The sequence below is a fragment of the Gorilla gorilla genome, chromosome 9 (assembly GCF_029281585.2).
Source record: "Gorilla gorilla gorilla isolate KB3781 chromosome 9, NHGRI_mGorGor1-v2.1_pri, whole genome shotgun sequence".
In the NCBI taxonomy this organism is placed as follows: domain Eukaryota; kingdom Metazoa; phylum Chordata; class Mammalia; order Primates; family Hominidae; genus Gorilla; species Gorilla gorilla.
This window is the reverse complement of record NC_073233.2, coordinates 102,974,177-102,989,449: the sequence shown is the minus strand read 5'-3', so window position 1 is coordinate 102,989,449 and position 15,273 is coordinate 102,974,177. Positions and strand designations below refer to the sequence as shown.

General features: G+C 39.2%; 1 protein-coding gene across 2 annotated transcripts; it reads right to left on the bottom strand.

Moving 5' to 3' along the window:
• Nucleotides 1–7,314: 7,314 nt before the first annotated feature.
• On the bottom strand, nucleotides 7,315–13,892 carry SRSF8 (serine and arginine rich splicing factor 8). Of its 2 annotated transcripts, none has more exons than XM_055356110.2 (2): nucleotides 8,263–13,892; nucleotides 7,315–8,166 (listed from the first exon to the last, which is right to left on the bottom strand). In XM_055356110.2, the coding sequence occupies exon 1, from the start codon at nucleotides 9,592–9,594 to the stop codon at nucleotides 8,746–8,748; it is 849 nt and encodes a 282-aa protein (XP_055212085.1). In that variant the 5' UTR covers nucleotides 9,595–13,892; the 3' UTR covers nucleotides 7,315–8,166; nucleotides 8,263–8,745. The 2 variants fall into 2 exon arrangements, with proteins under 2 accessions (XP_055212085.1, XP_018893122.2); XM_019037577.4 differs by having other exon boundaries at nucleotides 8,639–13,892.
• Between the last annotated feature and the right edge of the window lie 1,381 nt (nucleotides 13,893–15,273).

The window sequence follows — 15,273 nt, the reverse complement described above, 5'->3', positions numbered from 1 at the left end:
TGTGCCAACTCTAGTACAGGTGCAAATAGCTAAGAGCTCCCTTTGCCCAAATAAGGAAGTGGAGAGCCAGAGGAAAGAGATGATTTACTGAAAGATTGCTCAATAAGCTAGTGAAGGAGTTCTGAAGAAAGGTTGGCTCTTCTGGCTCCTGATTGTTTTTGAAATCTTGACCTTGCCCTGGCAGCATTGCACCAAGGCCAAGTACAACAAGGAGAGGAATTTGCAAATAAGTATATGTGAACTTTTGTACAAATACGTGGGTAGATCATGAGAAAAAAAGAAGTTTCCTACTAGTGAAAGTAATAGAAGACAGTTTGGCAGTTTCTTATAAAACTAAACATACTCTTACCATGTAATCCCACAGGCGAGCTCTTTGGTATTTACCCAAAGGAGCTGAATATTTTCCTCCACACAAAAGCCTGCACATAAATGTTTACATCATTTTTATTCATAATTGCAAAACTTGGAAGCAACCAAGATGTCCTTCAATACATGAATGAATAAATGAACTGCGATACATTCAGACAATGGAATATTATTTGGCAATAAAAAGAAAGGAGCTTTCAAGCCACAAGACATGGAGGAAATTTAAATGTATATTACTAAGTGAAAAAAGCCAATCTGAAAGGCTACATACTCTGTGATTCCAACTATATGACATTGTAGAAAAGGCAAAACTATAGAGGCAGTAAAAACAGTAGTGGTTGCCAGAGGTTAAGGAGGAATGAATGGGTGGAACACAGAGGATGTTTTAGGGCAGTGAAACTACTCTGAATAATACTATAAGAGTGGATACTTATCATTATAAGTCATTTGTCCAGACTCAAAGAACGTGCAACACCAAGGCTGAATCCTAATATAAACTATGAGCTTTGGGTGATAATGGTGTGTTCATCAATTGGTTCATCAGTTGTAACAAATGCACCACTCTGGTGGAGGATGTTGCTGAGGGAGGCTGTGCATATGTGGGGACAGGGTCTATAGAAGAACTCTAACTTCTGCTCAGTTTTGCCATAAACTATTCTAAAAAATAAAACTCATTAATTAAAAAAGTAATGGGTAGGGCTGTGGGAGTGGTGGTGAGGACAGTGGTATACCTGAGCATCACAGAAATAAAGGATATGAGAGTAGGTCCTTGCCCTCGGACTTATCCTAGAGGTAGGGAGAATGCATAGATGCACATAATTCTTGCTCAAATCTATCGAGCACCTCCTACTTGCCTGTCACATTTACATCGCACAATATCTTCACAAAAATCCTGCACTGTAATTTTGGCTCAGAGAAAATCAACGATTTTTTTCTGAAAGTCACATGACCGCAAAGTGGCAAGGCCAGATTCAATTGCTGTTCAGCTGGCTCTACATCCAGTTTTCCTCTGTAACTAACTGCTGGAAAGGTAAAAGTGGTGACTAAGGGAAAGGTTTGCTTTACTAAACACATCACGCTTCAGAATCAACTTTGTATGCGTGATACACAGCATGCCAATGGATGGGCTGAGTTTGTGACGAGAGGGAAAACATAAAACCACATCATCATTTATTTATTTCACCATTAAAAGAAAAATAAGAGGCTGTGAAGGAGGAGGTGATGGAAGGAATAATTAACAGAGAATCGTTATTACTATCCAGAGTAACTGCCTTCCTGGAATTTCTCGTAACAAGGGTGCAAGGTCATTTGTAATGGACAAACAGAGGCACACATTCCTGGGAGTCACCCTCTCTTTGATAGCGAGGAAGGAAACCCTCGGCAGCTCTGGAGCCATGCCAGGGAAGCTTGCTGCACAGCTGGGTGCCAATATAAGGAGTGGCTTGGGCCCAGGGAAATCTATCTTGGTTCATCACAGTCACCACTTTGGCACAGGCCTCTTGACCCTTTCATGTACTGGTGGGAGGACTCAAGTGGCAGGAAGATGCAGAAATGCAGGGGAACAGAGGGGAAAGTAGTGGGAGAACTCGGAGTAGAAAGCTGCATGCTTTCAGGACTGGCCTTTAGCTTCATCTCAACACTTCTGTTTTGTGGCAGCCACTCTGAGAATCTAGTTCAGCAGTATGAACTGCTTTCATAGGGCCCTTCACTACAGTTACTGAAACCTTTTTAACTTTTTATCACAGATGTTGTTACAACAGAGTTTTCTCCACCCTTTGAATACCACCTAAGGGACTGATTGTCTTCTTTGGCCAATGGCAAGGCTCCAGTCCCCAGAGACATTACCTAACCCACTAACCTGAGGCCCATCTTACATCAGGAGGCCTAATAGGAGGTGGGCGGAGCTTCTCCCACACAGTACCCTAACAGTGGACGTTTTCCCCGACATCCAGAACCTTAATCCATAGTTCTAGTTATACGGTGAAAAGAGAAATCCCTCTCTGAACGTCCTTTCCAGCACTCAGTGAGGAATAGCACAGAGCCTTTGTTGTAACTAAGTTCCCCAGACCCCTCTAGAGCCAAGCAGGCTTCCTCAAGTCTCCTTTCGTCTCTGTAGTACGCGGCTGGGACTCCGCCCATCTTCTTCACCTCTTTCTATATTCACCCACCGTATTCTTTAATTTCCATCCTGGTGGAAGAGGGAGTTAAAATCTCCCTACCTGCCTACTTCCTTGCTACTCCAAAGGGAGAACAAAGGCTTCACTCCTTACTGCTGCAGAGAAGAAGAAGTCAATACACACATATACTCACACGCTTACACAGACACCACACAATTTTTAGTACCTTACAAAGCTCTTGTCTGAATGTCATTAGACTAATTTTCCACTCCCGTCTCAGATGGTAATTATAGGTCCTTGTTATGGTTTAGAATATTTTCCCCTCCAAACCTCATAGCTCACTGCAGCCTTAAACTCCTGGACTCCAGGGATCCTCTCACCTCAGTCTCCTGAGTAGCTAGGAGTACAGGCATGCGCTACCACGCCCAGCTTGGGAACTTAAAAATAGTGTTGATACCTATGTCCCACTTCCAGAGATACTGATTTAATTGGTTGAGAACCAGCAACCTATGGAGAACAGTGGTTTTCAAACTTTAGTGCATATTAGAATCACCTGGGGAGCTTGTTAAAACAGATTGCTGGGTCCTATCTTAGAGTTTCTAATTTGGTAGGTCTGGGAAGTGAGGCCCTAGAATTGGCCTCACCAATTCTGGGATTTTTTAACATGTTTCCAGGTGATACTGATTCTGCTATTGCAAGGAGGGGAATGACACTTTGAGAAACACTGATGTTTCATATCAAGTTCCCACAGGAGAATCACAATGGAGTTTTCTACATCCTTGCTACTTAAAGAATGGTCCATGACCAGCAGCCCTGATAATACCTGGGATTCCATTAAACATGCAGAATCTCAGGCCCCAGACCAAACTCACTGAATTGAAATCTGCATTTTAACATGATCCCCACAGGATTCAAATGTACATTTCTGTTTGAAAACCACTGTTCTGGGTTTCTGAAGCAAATCCATGCTGTATTTAGTAGATAATTCTCCTCTTGAGTAAATGACAGTTCTCCATTGGAAGCTCTTCACTTGCTCTTGGGCCCTGGCAGAGATAAAAAAAACTTGACCATAGGTGAGCATATGACCTGAGCCTCCCATCATGAGCTGGGTGATGACTGACCCAACAAGACACAAAGTGAGTCACACCTGCCAGCTCTCTGCCCTCAAGCAGAAATAAGCCAGAAATGACCAAGATGGGACATGTTCTGAAGACACAAGTAAATCACATAAGTAGGTGACTTATAGTCCCCAGTATGCCTGCTCTTGCCACACTGCTATCCTCTTCCAGTCTTCACATATAGCCTTGTAGGGAATTCTCTGGTAAGCAATTGATTGAGGAAGAAAAATTATCAAGCTCAGTTACAAATGGCTGTGCATAAGTGGCTACAACCATTAGCATGGGTCATGGTGGCATTATAACCTACACAGTATGTCCCTGAGCAATTCTGGAGAAGGGAAAAACCATGCAAGCGGTAGAACTTTCAGTATCTCATCTTGTTATCCACTTCTCCTGGAAGAGGAGCACCAAGAATAGCTAAGCCACTCTTGATGAAGACAAGATGAGAGAACTTGCTTTATTAGATATCAAGGTTTATTATAAAGCTGAAATAATTAAGACAGTATTAGGTGCAGGCATGGAAAAAATATACTAGTAGGGGCCAAGGCGGACAGATCACTTGAGCTCAGGAGTTCAAGACCAGTCTAGGCAACATGGCAAAACCTCGTCTCCACAAAAAATACAAAAGTTAGCTGGATGTGGTGGTGTGTGCCTGTAGTCCCAGCTACTTGGGAGGCTGAAGTGAGATGATGACTTGGGCCCAAAAAGTCAAGGCTGCAGTTAGCCAAGATCACACCACTACACTCCAGCCTGGGCAACAGAGCAAGATTCTGTCTCTCTCTGTCTCTGTCTCTGCCTGTCTCTCTCTCTCTCTATATATAATATATAATAACATTATATATATTTATATATTATATATAAGTATACATAATATATATGAAATATAAATAAAATATATTTTAGACTTTATATATAAATTTATTCTATTTACATAAAATTATATATATGTTATATATTATAGAGACTATATATCTTTTATATCTTCTATATATATCTACATCTTTATATATGTACATGTATGTGTATACATGTATATATACACACACACGGTATGTATATGTATATGTATATATCTCAATAGAAATAAATAGTGAATCCAGAAGTAAACTTACCCAGTATGGATACTAATATATGGTAGAGGTGGTAGATTGGATAGGAAAGGAGTTTTCGATAAATAGTGCTTAAAAAATTGATATCCAAGTAGGAAAAAAATTATGTTAGATTTTTACCTCACCACATGCACAAAAATCAATTTCAGTTGTGTTAAAGTACTAAACGCTGAAAGACAATACTATACTGAGTATAGGAAATAATATATGAAACTATCTTTACTACTTCAAATTAGAAAACAAGACACATAAAACACTAACCACAAAATGTTTGAAGAATTTAGCTACATTAGTGTAAAAATAACTCATCAAAAGACATCATAAAGTGAATTTAAAAACAAGCCACAGAATGGGAAAATATATTTATAGGACATAAAGACAAATAAGATCCAGATACATAGAAAATACCTTTAAATTGTTAAGAAAAGACAGGTGACCCAATAGGAAGGTGGACAAATTATTGAAAAGGCACTTCACAAAGGAGGATATCCAAGTGGCTAAAAAACAAACAAATAAAAAGCTACAACCTTTTGGTAATCAGGGTAAAGAAAATTAAAACCAAATGAAATACCACTATATACCCATCAGATTTGCAAATATTAAAAGGTCTGACGTTAACAAGTGTTAATGAGGATGTGGAGCAAGTAGAATTCTCATCAATTGATGATAATAGTATATATTGGTAGAACTACTTTGGAAAATAGTTGAAAATTATCTAACAAAATTGAATATGTGCTTGATCTATAACCCAGCAAATGCACTTTTGGGATTGATACCTGAAATGTATATACACATGTACATCAGGTTTTATGTATAAAAATGTTCATTGCTTCCTTATTCAGAATAACTAAAATAGGAAACAACCCAGATGTCCATCAATAGAACAGTAAAAACTGAATTATGATTTATTCATTAGTAAAACACTACACAGCATCAAAAATAAACTCAGCCACATGCAACAATACAGAGAATCTTAAAGACATAGTATTGAGCAAAATAATCAGTACACACAAAATTCCACTTACACAAAGCTCAAAAGCAAAATTAAGCAATATTTTTAGAAATGCACTTATAAATGATGACTGACCCACTATCAAGGAAAGTATTTAACATTGCTCTGAAAGTTCTGGAAATTCTTGATTTTCCTTTCTCAATTTCTACACCCATCACCACCCCCAGTCTTCCCCAACTCACTAAACAGCACCCTCATCCGTTTAGCATTTCAAGCCAGTGAGAAGTCATCCTTAATTGTGCTTTTTCATTAATTTCCCTACTTCTAATCTACTACGTGTCTTATTAGATCTAAGATCAATATATTTCCTGAATATGTCTATTTATGTCCATTTCCAACACTACCACTGAAGTCTAAGCCATTGTCGCCTTTCTTTCTGGATTACTGCAATAGCCTCACAGCTTCCACTCTTGACCACATACACTCCATTCTGCACTCAGCCCTCATAGTGATAATTATAAAGGATAAAATGGTGTGGCCAGTTAGCTCAGTTGGTTAGATCATGGTACTAATAAAATGTAAAACATGTCACATCACTCTTCTTCATGGGTTCATGTCCTCTGTGTGTCAGCTCTTCCACATGTAGAGTAGAGGTAGGGTATGTTCACACCTTCAATGACAACTACACATTTCTGCTCCAACAGGTCCAAAATTGTTCCTAGGTTTCAAAGTTGTTGTTTGTTTGTTTGTTTTTTTCCTTTTTCTTTTTCTTTTTCTTTTTTTTTTTTTTGAGATGGAGTTTTGCTGTTGTTGCCCCGGCTAGAGTGCAATGGCGTGATCTCGGCTCACCACAACCTCTGTCTCCCGGTTTCAAGCAATTATCCTGCCTCAGCCTCCGAGTAGCTGGGATTATAGGCATGCGCCACCATGCCCAGCTAATTTTTGTATTTTTAGTAGAGACGGGGTTTCACCATGTTGGTCAGGCTGGTCTTGAGCTCCTGACCTCAGGTGATCCACCTCCCTTGGCCTCCCAAAGTGCTGGGATTACAGGCGCGAGCCACCATGCCCGGCCACAGGTTTCAAAGTTTTTAAAGTATAAAGAGTTGCTGATTTTAACATCATATTTTGGTCACGTTTAAGATGTTCTACAGATATTTTTGCTTCAAAGCTTCAAACTCCAGCTATGCCTGGGTCTCATTCTATCCCCAGAAATTGACAATGCTCCCCTACCCTTAGGGCTGCCCCGTCCCCGTCCCACTCGGTCCCATTTAATAAATATAGCTCACCTCCCTTCGCCACCTGCTGGACGCGAGGGGCTACTACGATGCCATGGGTGTCCTGATTTTTTATTTCTCAGACAGGACTGCTCTGTGTGTGTCTTTGGATTCTACGTAGATTTATATTTGTAAAATATTACAGTTGTCATGACCAGAAGAAATGTCATTATCGTAAAATTTAGATTCTGGAGTCTACATATGAAAGCAATACTAACTACTAACTGTTATAACAACAAAATGTGGGATGTATATCTACAGACCACAGCCACCTTGCCAGTTCATTCAAGAATCGAATCCTGGGTTTAGCAGTTTCTGCACAAAGGGAATGAAATATTTTTAATTGATAATTCAGTCAAAAATATTAATGAAGATCCATATGATTGAAAGAATAAATTTATTCAATTGGCTCCAATGTAATCCTATTGTCACCAGATCATTGACACCAAATTGTTATTTTTCCCTTTGCTAGTAAAGGTATAAGCAGAAACAATTGCAAAAGAACACATAACATCTAGTAGGGATAATGATGAAAGCCAAAAATGGATTATTTGAAAATAATTTTAGAAGTAACAAAACCATAGGTGTGAGGAAAAAAGAGAGAAACTACAAATAAACTGCATTGTGATAAAACAATAAAGCACATAGCTAAAAGCCTATTAAGGATTTTTTAAAAATTATATTTTGAGAAACACTTGGTGCTAATAATTTTCTCAAAAGTACAAATATCCAAAAGTCATACAGAAAATAAAACAATCTACTTTCCATCAAAAGTTTCTAATTTTATTTTGAGAAAAGATAACACCAAGAAAACAATTTTAACTACAGAAACAATGGTTAGCGTAAAAAATTAATAATCAAAAAGACACACCATGTTATAAGTACTTAACAAACTTATAAACTATTTCTTCCATAACATTCTCCATATTTTAAGTTCATACATGTTGATATGATCAGATTTACAATTTTTCAGAAAAGATGGGGGAAAAGGTGTGATTATCATCAGCTAGATGTGCTCACTGCATGCTCCATTATTTATCTGCAAGGCCTGGGTGACTGGAAGTGCAGTTGACAGGCATTTTAATAAACTGGACAGCCATTTGTTCTTCAGGACAAGGCGTGTTTTCCCCAGGAGCAATCAGAAGAAAACAGGAAGCAGCTCAGCACTCTGCACTGCAACAGGCCACCTTAATAGCTAACCAGCATCACTCAACTGCTACGCAGCCGGGCCTGGTGCACAAAAACACAAAAGAGATTAGACCTGTGTTTGCTGAAAACCCAGTCCTTTCACATGAAAAATCTTTATACAAATTTGGGTCATACTACCTTTTAGACCTGGAGGTAAATAAAATTATCCATATTAATTTACACCACCTTTTGTAGGTTTTTAAGGAATGAAGGCAATGTTGAAGCAATGTCTTGACAGCGTTAGGCTGTGTGTAATGGCTGCACACGTTTCCTTAAAAGTCAGGAGGCCACAAATTAGGTTACCAATCTGTTCATTTCAAACCAAAACAGTCATCACTATAGAAATAAAAATAAATTTTTGCCTCAAATATCCAAACCCAATAACGTAATCTTAGGTCGTTCACCTCCTAAGTTACAATAAAATGTGAATAACAACAAAACGGCACATAGAATGAATTTTGCCACTTGATGCAAAGCTTCAAACTGGCAAAAAGGTAGAAAAGTGTGACACAACCTTTTCAATAGGCAGCCTCTTCTTCCAGGGACGTTGCTTCCATAGACTGAGTATGTGATCCTTTTCCCCAAGTCCTCCATCACGTTGCTTCCTGATGCATCATTTTCTTAAGAGGACATCTGTCCTTCCTCTTCAGGAGACTTGGGGGGCCTCTTGGATCGCGACCTTGACTTGGATTTCCTCTTGGATACCCGGGGAGGACTCCTGGTCATAGATGAAGACCTGGACCGCGAGCGAGACCTGGAGACCGAGGAGGACTTGGATCGTCGCGCAGAGCTCGATTTGGAGGTTGATGCAGAGCGAGAGCTAGTGGAGGACCCAGACTTCGAGTGAGACCGGCTGCTGTGATATCGGCTGTAGCGAGAGTTACTGTAACCAGATGAGCTGTAGTGAGATCCGCCGTAGCGAGATTCCCTGTAGCGAGATCTGCTGTAGGGAGAGCGGCTGTAGCGCGACCGGCTGTAAGGAGATCGGCTGTAGGGAGACCGGCTATAGCGAGAACCCCTATAGCGAGATCGGCTGCGGGACCTGGAGCAGCTGGGACCCCGGGATCGGCTGCGGTGTCGCCGCCTGGGGCTGCGGCTCCGCCGCCCGTAGCTGCGGCTCCGCCGTCCGTAGCCGCCGCCTCTGGACCTGCCGCGTGGCTCTCCCTGGCGGCTGCGAGGCAGGTCCCGGCGGCCATAGCGCGCCACCTGCACCCGCAGCTCGCGTCCGTCCAGCTCCGCCCCGTCCATGGCGGCCTCGGCGTCTTGGGCGTCGCGCCGGTCGTGAAAGCGGACGAAGGCGAAGCCCCGGGGCGCCTTGGTGTGGGGCTCCCGCGGGATGTACACGTCGCCAACGCGCCCGTACTTCTCGAACACGCGCCTCAAGCTGTCGGGAGAGGTGCGGTAGGTCAGGTTGTCCACCTTGAGGGTGATCATGCCGTCCACGTCGGGAGGGGGGCGGCCGCAGCTCATGGCTCCGAGAGCAGCCCGGGCCCGGAAACTGGCGCTGCTCTGGGCGCTGACGGTGCGACCTGCGTTTCTTTCTCGCGGTTGCGCCCCGCGTGGGGACGCCGGGAAAGGCCGGGCGGAGAGGCGGGCGGCGGAGCTCCGCAGGGAGCGCCCTGGAGCAGCAACTTCCGAGTTCCCAATTTCAGGCCAAATACTCCAGGACCCAGAGGAAGGTTTCCTTTTGGTAGCTGAACTCTAAATGAAGCCAGGTCCCGAAGATCCTGGCCTTGTACCTGGGCAACATCCTAACCTAATCAGCGCCCAGCTAATGTAATCACTGGGCTGGGTTTACATTAGACGTCCCACCCTCCCATGCCCCTCCCTATTATTCTACGTTTTAAACCAATCTTAAGAACAAAGCTAACTGATTAAAGGTCAATTTATGGGAACAGGCAATCCAGACAAATATTAAACAAAAGAAACCTACGGCAACAATATTAATATCCAGTGTATTGATAGGATCAAAGGAGCACATTTTATAGTTATTGAAAAGAAAATTCACTGGGAAAGCATTACAGTGATGAACTTAACGCACCTAAACACATAACAGTGACACATAGCCAAGACTGAGAGTTATAAGGTAAAACTGAAAAATCTGCACTCATGATGGAAGTTTGTTTTTTCCCCGTAACACCGTTTTCTCAGAAATCAATAGTGCAGAGAACAAAACTAGTAATGCTATAATAATTTGCACAACAAACAACAATTTTGATCTTATAACCTGCAACAACCAAAAATAGATAGAAAACACTCAGAAGAATTTCCCAATACAAGACTACAAAATAAATGTCAATTAAAATTTAATAGGTCAATAAATTCAGCACATCTGGACCTCAGTGAAATAATATTGAGGGTTAAAAATAAAAAACCTGAATCCAATCATATTTACTTGAAAATTAATAACCACATTTCTAAAACTTTTTTTATGTTGAAGTCAAGCAATTAGTAAAACAAAACCAAAACAAAAAATAAAACATTAAAATAAAAATAGAATTACAAATAAAAGGGACAATATGTTTTTTAAAAAAGATGATTAATAAAACTGAAATCTAACACTTTTAAGAAAAAAACAATCTAGCAATACTGATGAAGAAATACAGTTTCTAAATCTGGAAAGGAAATATACAGAAAGGGCCTAGAGCATCTTGGAGTGCTGGAAAATAAGGATGTGATAAATAGAAAACAAAAGCATTGATGGGGTAATTTTAGAGGGGTACAAAAACCAATAAAACAGCTCCCAATGGCCAAATCTTGAACAATTTAAGGAACAAACTAAAATACTACTATATCATATTCCAAAATATAAAATAAATATTGATCTGTGCTGTTGTAAATAAATGATTAAATAAATTAACACATTGGAGAAAAGAGAGAAAACTCTGCAGGAGAATTCTAAATTAATTAAATTAATTAAAATGTTGCTGATTTTGAAAATGTTATGTAACCTTATATACATAGAATTGTGCTTTTTATATTTTAATGTATTTTGTGTTTTATTTCCCTCATCTATGTGTTCCATGTAGCTGTACTTGATCCTGTTACCTTGCCGTAAGGCATTCAATGGTATAAATGTTTGTGCTGTTGATGGGCACTTGGGTTGTTTCCACTTTTGGCCTCTTACAGTGTTGCTCAGAACACGCTTGGACATGTATACTGGAGCTCATGTGTCCTCTTAGGTATGAATGGATCCCTTGTCACAGAATACAGGCAGCCCACTGTAACCTCTGGCTTCAGCATCAGTGAATTCAGCCAACTGTGGGTAGAAATTATTCAGAAAAAAAAAACAATAAAAATAAGTAGAACATAATACGGTAAACAATTATTTACATAGCATTTTCATCATAATGTAAGTAATCTAGAGATGACTTAAAGTATGTTGGAAAATACGTATAGGTTACATGCGCATACCAAGCCATTTTATATATGGACTTGAAAATCCTCAGAATCCTCAGGGGTTACTAAGGACCGAACCCCATCCACCTGCAGAATATCAAGGGACAACTGTATGTGAATTCAAACTTTACCATGCCTGATTGTTTTTCAACAGTTTTTATCAATTTACACACAGGATAGCCGTGTATGAGGGTGCTCAGTGCTCTTCACTTTTGCAAACCTTTGGTGAATATCAGACTTTTTAGTTTTAGCCAGTTAGGTGAGGGCATTAAGATTTGTTTTACCTGTGATTTCGTCCCCACACAACAGCCTGGGGTGACACAGTGAGATTTTGTCACTTAAAACTTAAAAAAAAAATTCATTTCCCTAACTGCAGATGAGAGTGAGTAATTTTTTCATGTTCATTGGCCATTTGGATATTCTTACTCATAAGCTGCCTATTATGTATTTTGTCCATTTTTCTATTGGGTTGGCGTTCTCTGCGCTAGCTCTTTATATACAATGGATATCAGCTCTTGGCTGAATATGAGTAATACAATATCAGTTCACACTCCTTGGTTTGTCATTTCTCTCTTTTTTTCATATCTTTTGATGAACAGAAATCCCTCTTTATTTCTAATAGTAAAATATTATTTAAAATAGCTAACATACCTGGTGACTATAACATGGCAAACACTGTTCAGTTTACTCTTGGTACAATAAATCATTTAATTCTTATGACCTATAAGAAAATTCTTACCTCTAATTTTCAGATGACAGAACTGAGTCATTGAGACATTAAGTCACTTGTTCAAGGTGGTAGAGCTAGCACTGTTAGAGTCAAATATTTAAATGACAACCCCCAAAATGATGCCTTAAAACAAAAAAAAACTTCTCCCTTATCAAACGGTAATATTTGAGCTGATATCAACAGTACCTCTAAGCACAGATACTGAGACCAGACACAGATACATGTACAGTTGACCCTGGAACAATGAGGGGGTTCAGGGTGCTGAATCCCTGTGCAGTTGAAACTCCTCAAATACTTTTGACTCCTCCCAAAACTGAACTACTAAGAGCCTGCTGTTGACTGGAAGTCTTACAGATATCAACGGTTGATTAACACAGATTTTGTATGTGACATGTACTAAATACTGGATTCTTACAGTAAAGAAAACTAGAGAAAAGAAAATGTTTTTAAGAAAATCATAAGGAGGAGAAAATGTATTTACTATACTGTACTATATTTATGGATACCTTAACCGTTTACAAGATGAATAGCCTGTCTGAAATGGCTGGCAACCTCACTGCAGACCTCAATGTACACTACACATCAAGCAATTCAACATTTTCTTATACTGTCGTGACTTTTCTCTGCTTCTTGGGAACATTTCCAGCATCACTAGTGGCACTTCGTATGGGCCCCATAGTATTATTCAAGCTTTAGGATATTGCCCTAAACATGATACTCAAGAGATCACTTTTTACTGTGACAGACAATTTACCAGAGAGAAAAAAATTTCTCAGGCAGTGATGATTAGCATCCTGCAGCATTTTAAGAGGATACTCACCACACGAGCTCACTGCAATGGCAAAAGGAAGAGGCTACAAAATTCTTACAGTAATACAGTATTACTATAGTTAATTTTATGCAGTTATGATTTAATACTATATCTTTGCATTTGTTTACATTTATCTCAACTTCAAATGGCATGTATGGTCTGTGTGTGTGTGTAAATTCTGATAAATTTTAACTTTTTGTAACAGGATTGTACATATTTTATGGTAGCAAATGTTAAAATACACTAATATCTATAAATATTTTATGCATTCATGACACACCTAATTTTTTCTTATATTTTTCAATATTTCTAGAGTACAAGATACATCTGGGAGTTTTTTCAAATTGTTCTAAATCTCCAAAAAATTTACCAATACAGTTGTGGAAAAAAAAAATCCCTGTATAAGTGGACCCATGCACTTCATTTGTTCAAGGCTCAACTGTATATGTGGGAGTCTGTATATAATAAAGGTGACTTACCAATCCCATGAAAAGCAATCGACAATTCAATAAGAGATATTGATATTGGGGGGAAAAATAAAATAGAGCTCTACCGTGCACACTTAGAAGAGTAAATTAGTGATGGATTAAAGACTGTATAAAAGAGAACTTTAGGGCTATTTGAGAATATATTGAAAAACGTGTTTATGAATTCAAGGTGGGAAAATTATCTTAAAGCAGAGCCAAAAGCACAAACCACGATGAAAATTTCTGACATATTTAACTCATTCCAGTGTAATGATGACATAAAAAATTGAGACAAGATACAGGCTGGAAGAACAGTTTTGTCATATGTAAAACAGACAATGAATAAGTATCCTGAAAACTTCCACAGATCAATAAAAACAATGAGTCAACCCAAAAGAAGGGATCGAAGCCTTAGAAAAGGCAACTCAAAAAAAAGGAAATCCAAATGGCCAATAAATATGAGGAGATGTACAAGATCACTAGTAATTGAGAAAATGCAATGAGACACTTTTTCTCAATTTAAATTAGAAAAAGTGAAACGATCTGACAGTGTAAAAATGGGCCAAGATATGGGGAACCAGAACTGTCCCACTGCTAATGGAGATAGAAATTGTAGACTGACCTAGCTATTCTTAGAATAATTGAAAACAAATATCAGTATAACCAAGGAACTCTAGTTCTATGCACACAGCTGTTCAAGAAAGTGTTGTTTGACATAACAAAGATGTGGAAATAATCTACATGTCCATCAGCAGGGGAATGAATAAAATAAAAAATTACACAGGTCTATTGACTCTGTTGGAGTCACTAGGATCTATATATGTAGCAATCTGTTCAGGCCTTGTAATATTGAGTTTTTAAATAGGTAGCAGGAGGAAGAGAAGTTGTTAAAACCAAACCTGACATATCGTCTTGGCTCTGTAGACTTCCGACTATAAACATGAAGAATATGCATCGAACTCATAATTGTTATTTCTCAGAAATGAAGAGAAGCCTTCAGAAATGAAGGAACAGAGGTCATGGGAGAGGACAAAGATGGCTCTACACTTGCTCTTAGACAATTTTCATTATCAATGTTCCTTGATTTTCCAAAACAAAACAGTACAGAATAGCAAAAGCTTATGATTGGACATGGGCAAACAGCTAGATATGGGCAAATTTTACAAAGAAGAGTGACCCAAATTGAGATTGTCAGATGAAGTAACATAGAATTCTAATTGCAATTGCTTGAAGAAGCCCTCCACAGCCACCCCTAACTCCCTGAACTTTCCAGAAGACTAATTTAGAAACAAGTTTAGCTGTACTATTGCTTGCTCTTATTTGGCAAGAGAATGTAAAATATTTATGAAAGCTGAATAGAAACAGGAGGACAATAGGAGTAATATTTTCTACAAATTATTTGTGTGTTTATGTTTCTTTTCTTTTACTATCCAAGATTTTTTTTTAATGATAGCCATTCCGGGGCATCTATCTGCCTAGGATAAGATTGTGATGCTGCTGAAGATAACAAGCAGAAATTCAGTTCTCACATTCCAAGTTGGAACGTGAGCCAAGCTACCATCTCCAGAAATTGTCAGAATCCCTTTCTTTCCTGCACTTTTATGTCCACAATCTGACTTCATCACCTAATTTTAGCAACCTCCAATTCTCACCTGGAATATAGGAGCAAGAAAGTCTCATTTTCCACTGAAAGATGAGTGGAAGTCGGTGGTGGAAGTAGTCATCCAGATGCTAACTTGATG

Bases quoted from the DNA above. Each gene is read 5' to 3' on its own strand.
- SRSF8 (XM_055356110.2), bottom strand. From the start codon at position 9,594: ATGAGCTGCGGCCGCCCCCCTCCCGACGTGGACGGCATGATCACCCTC.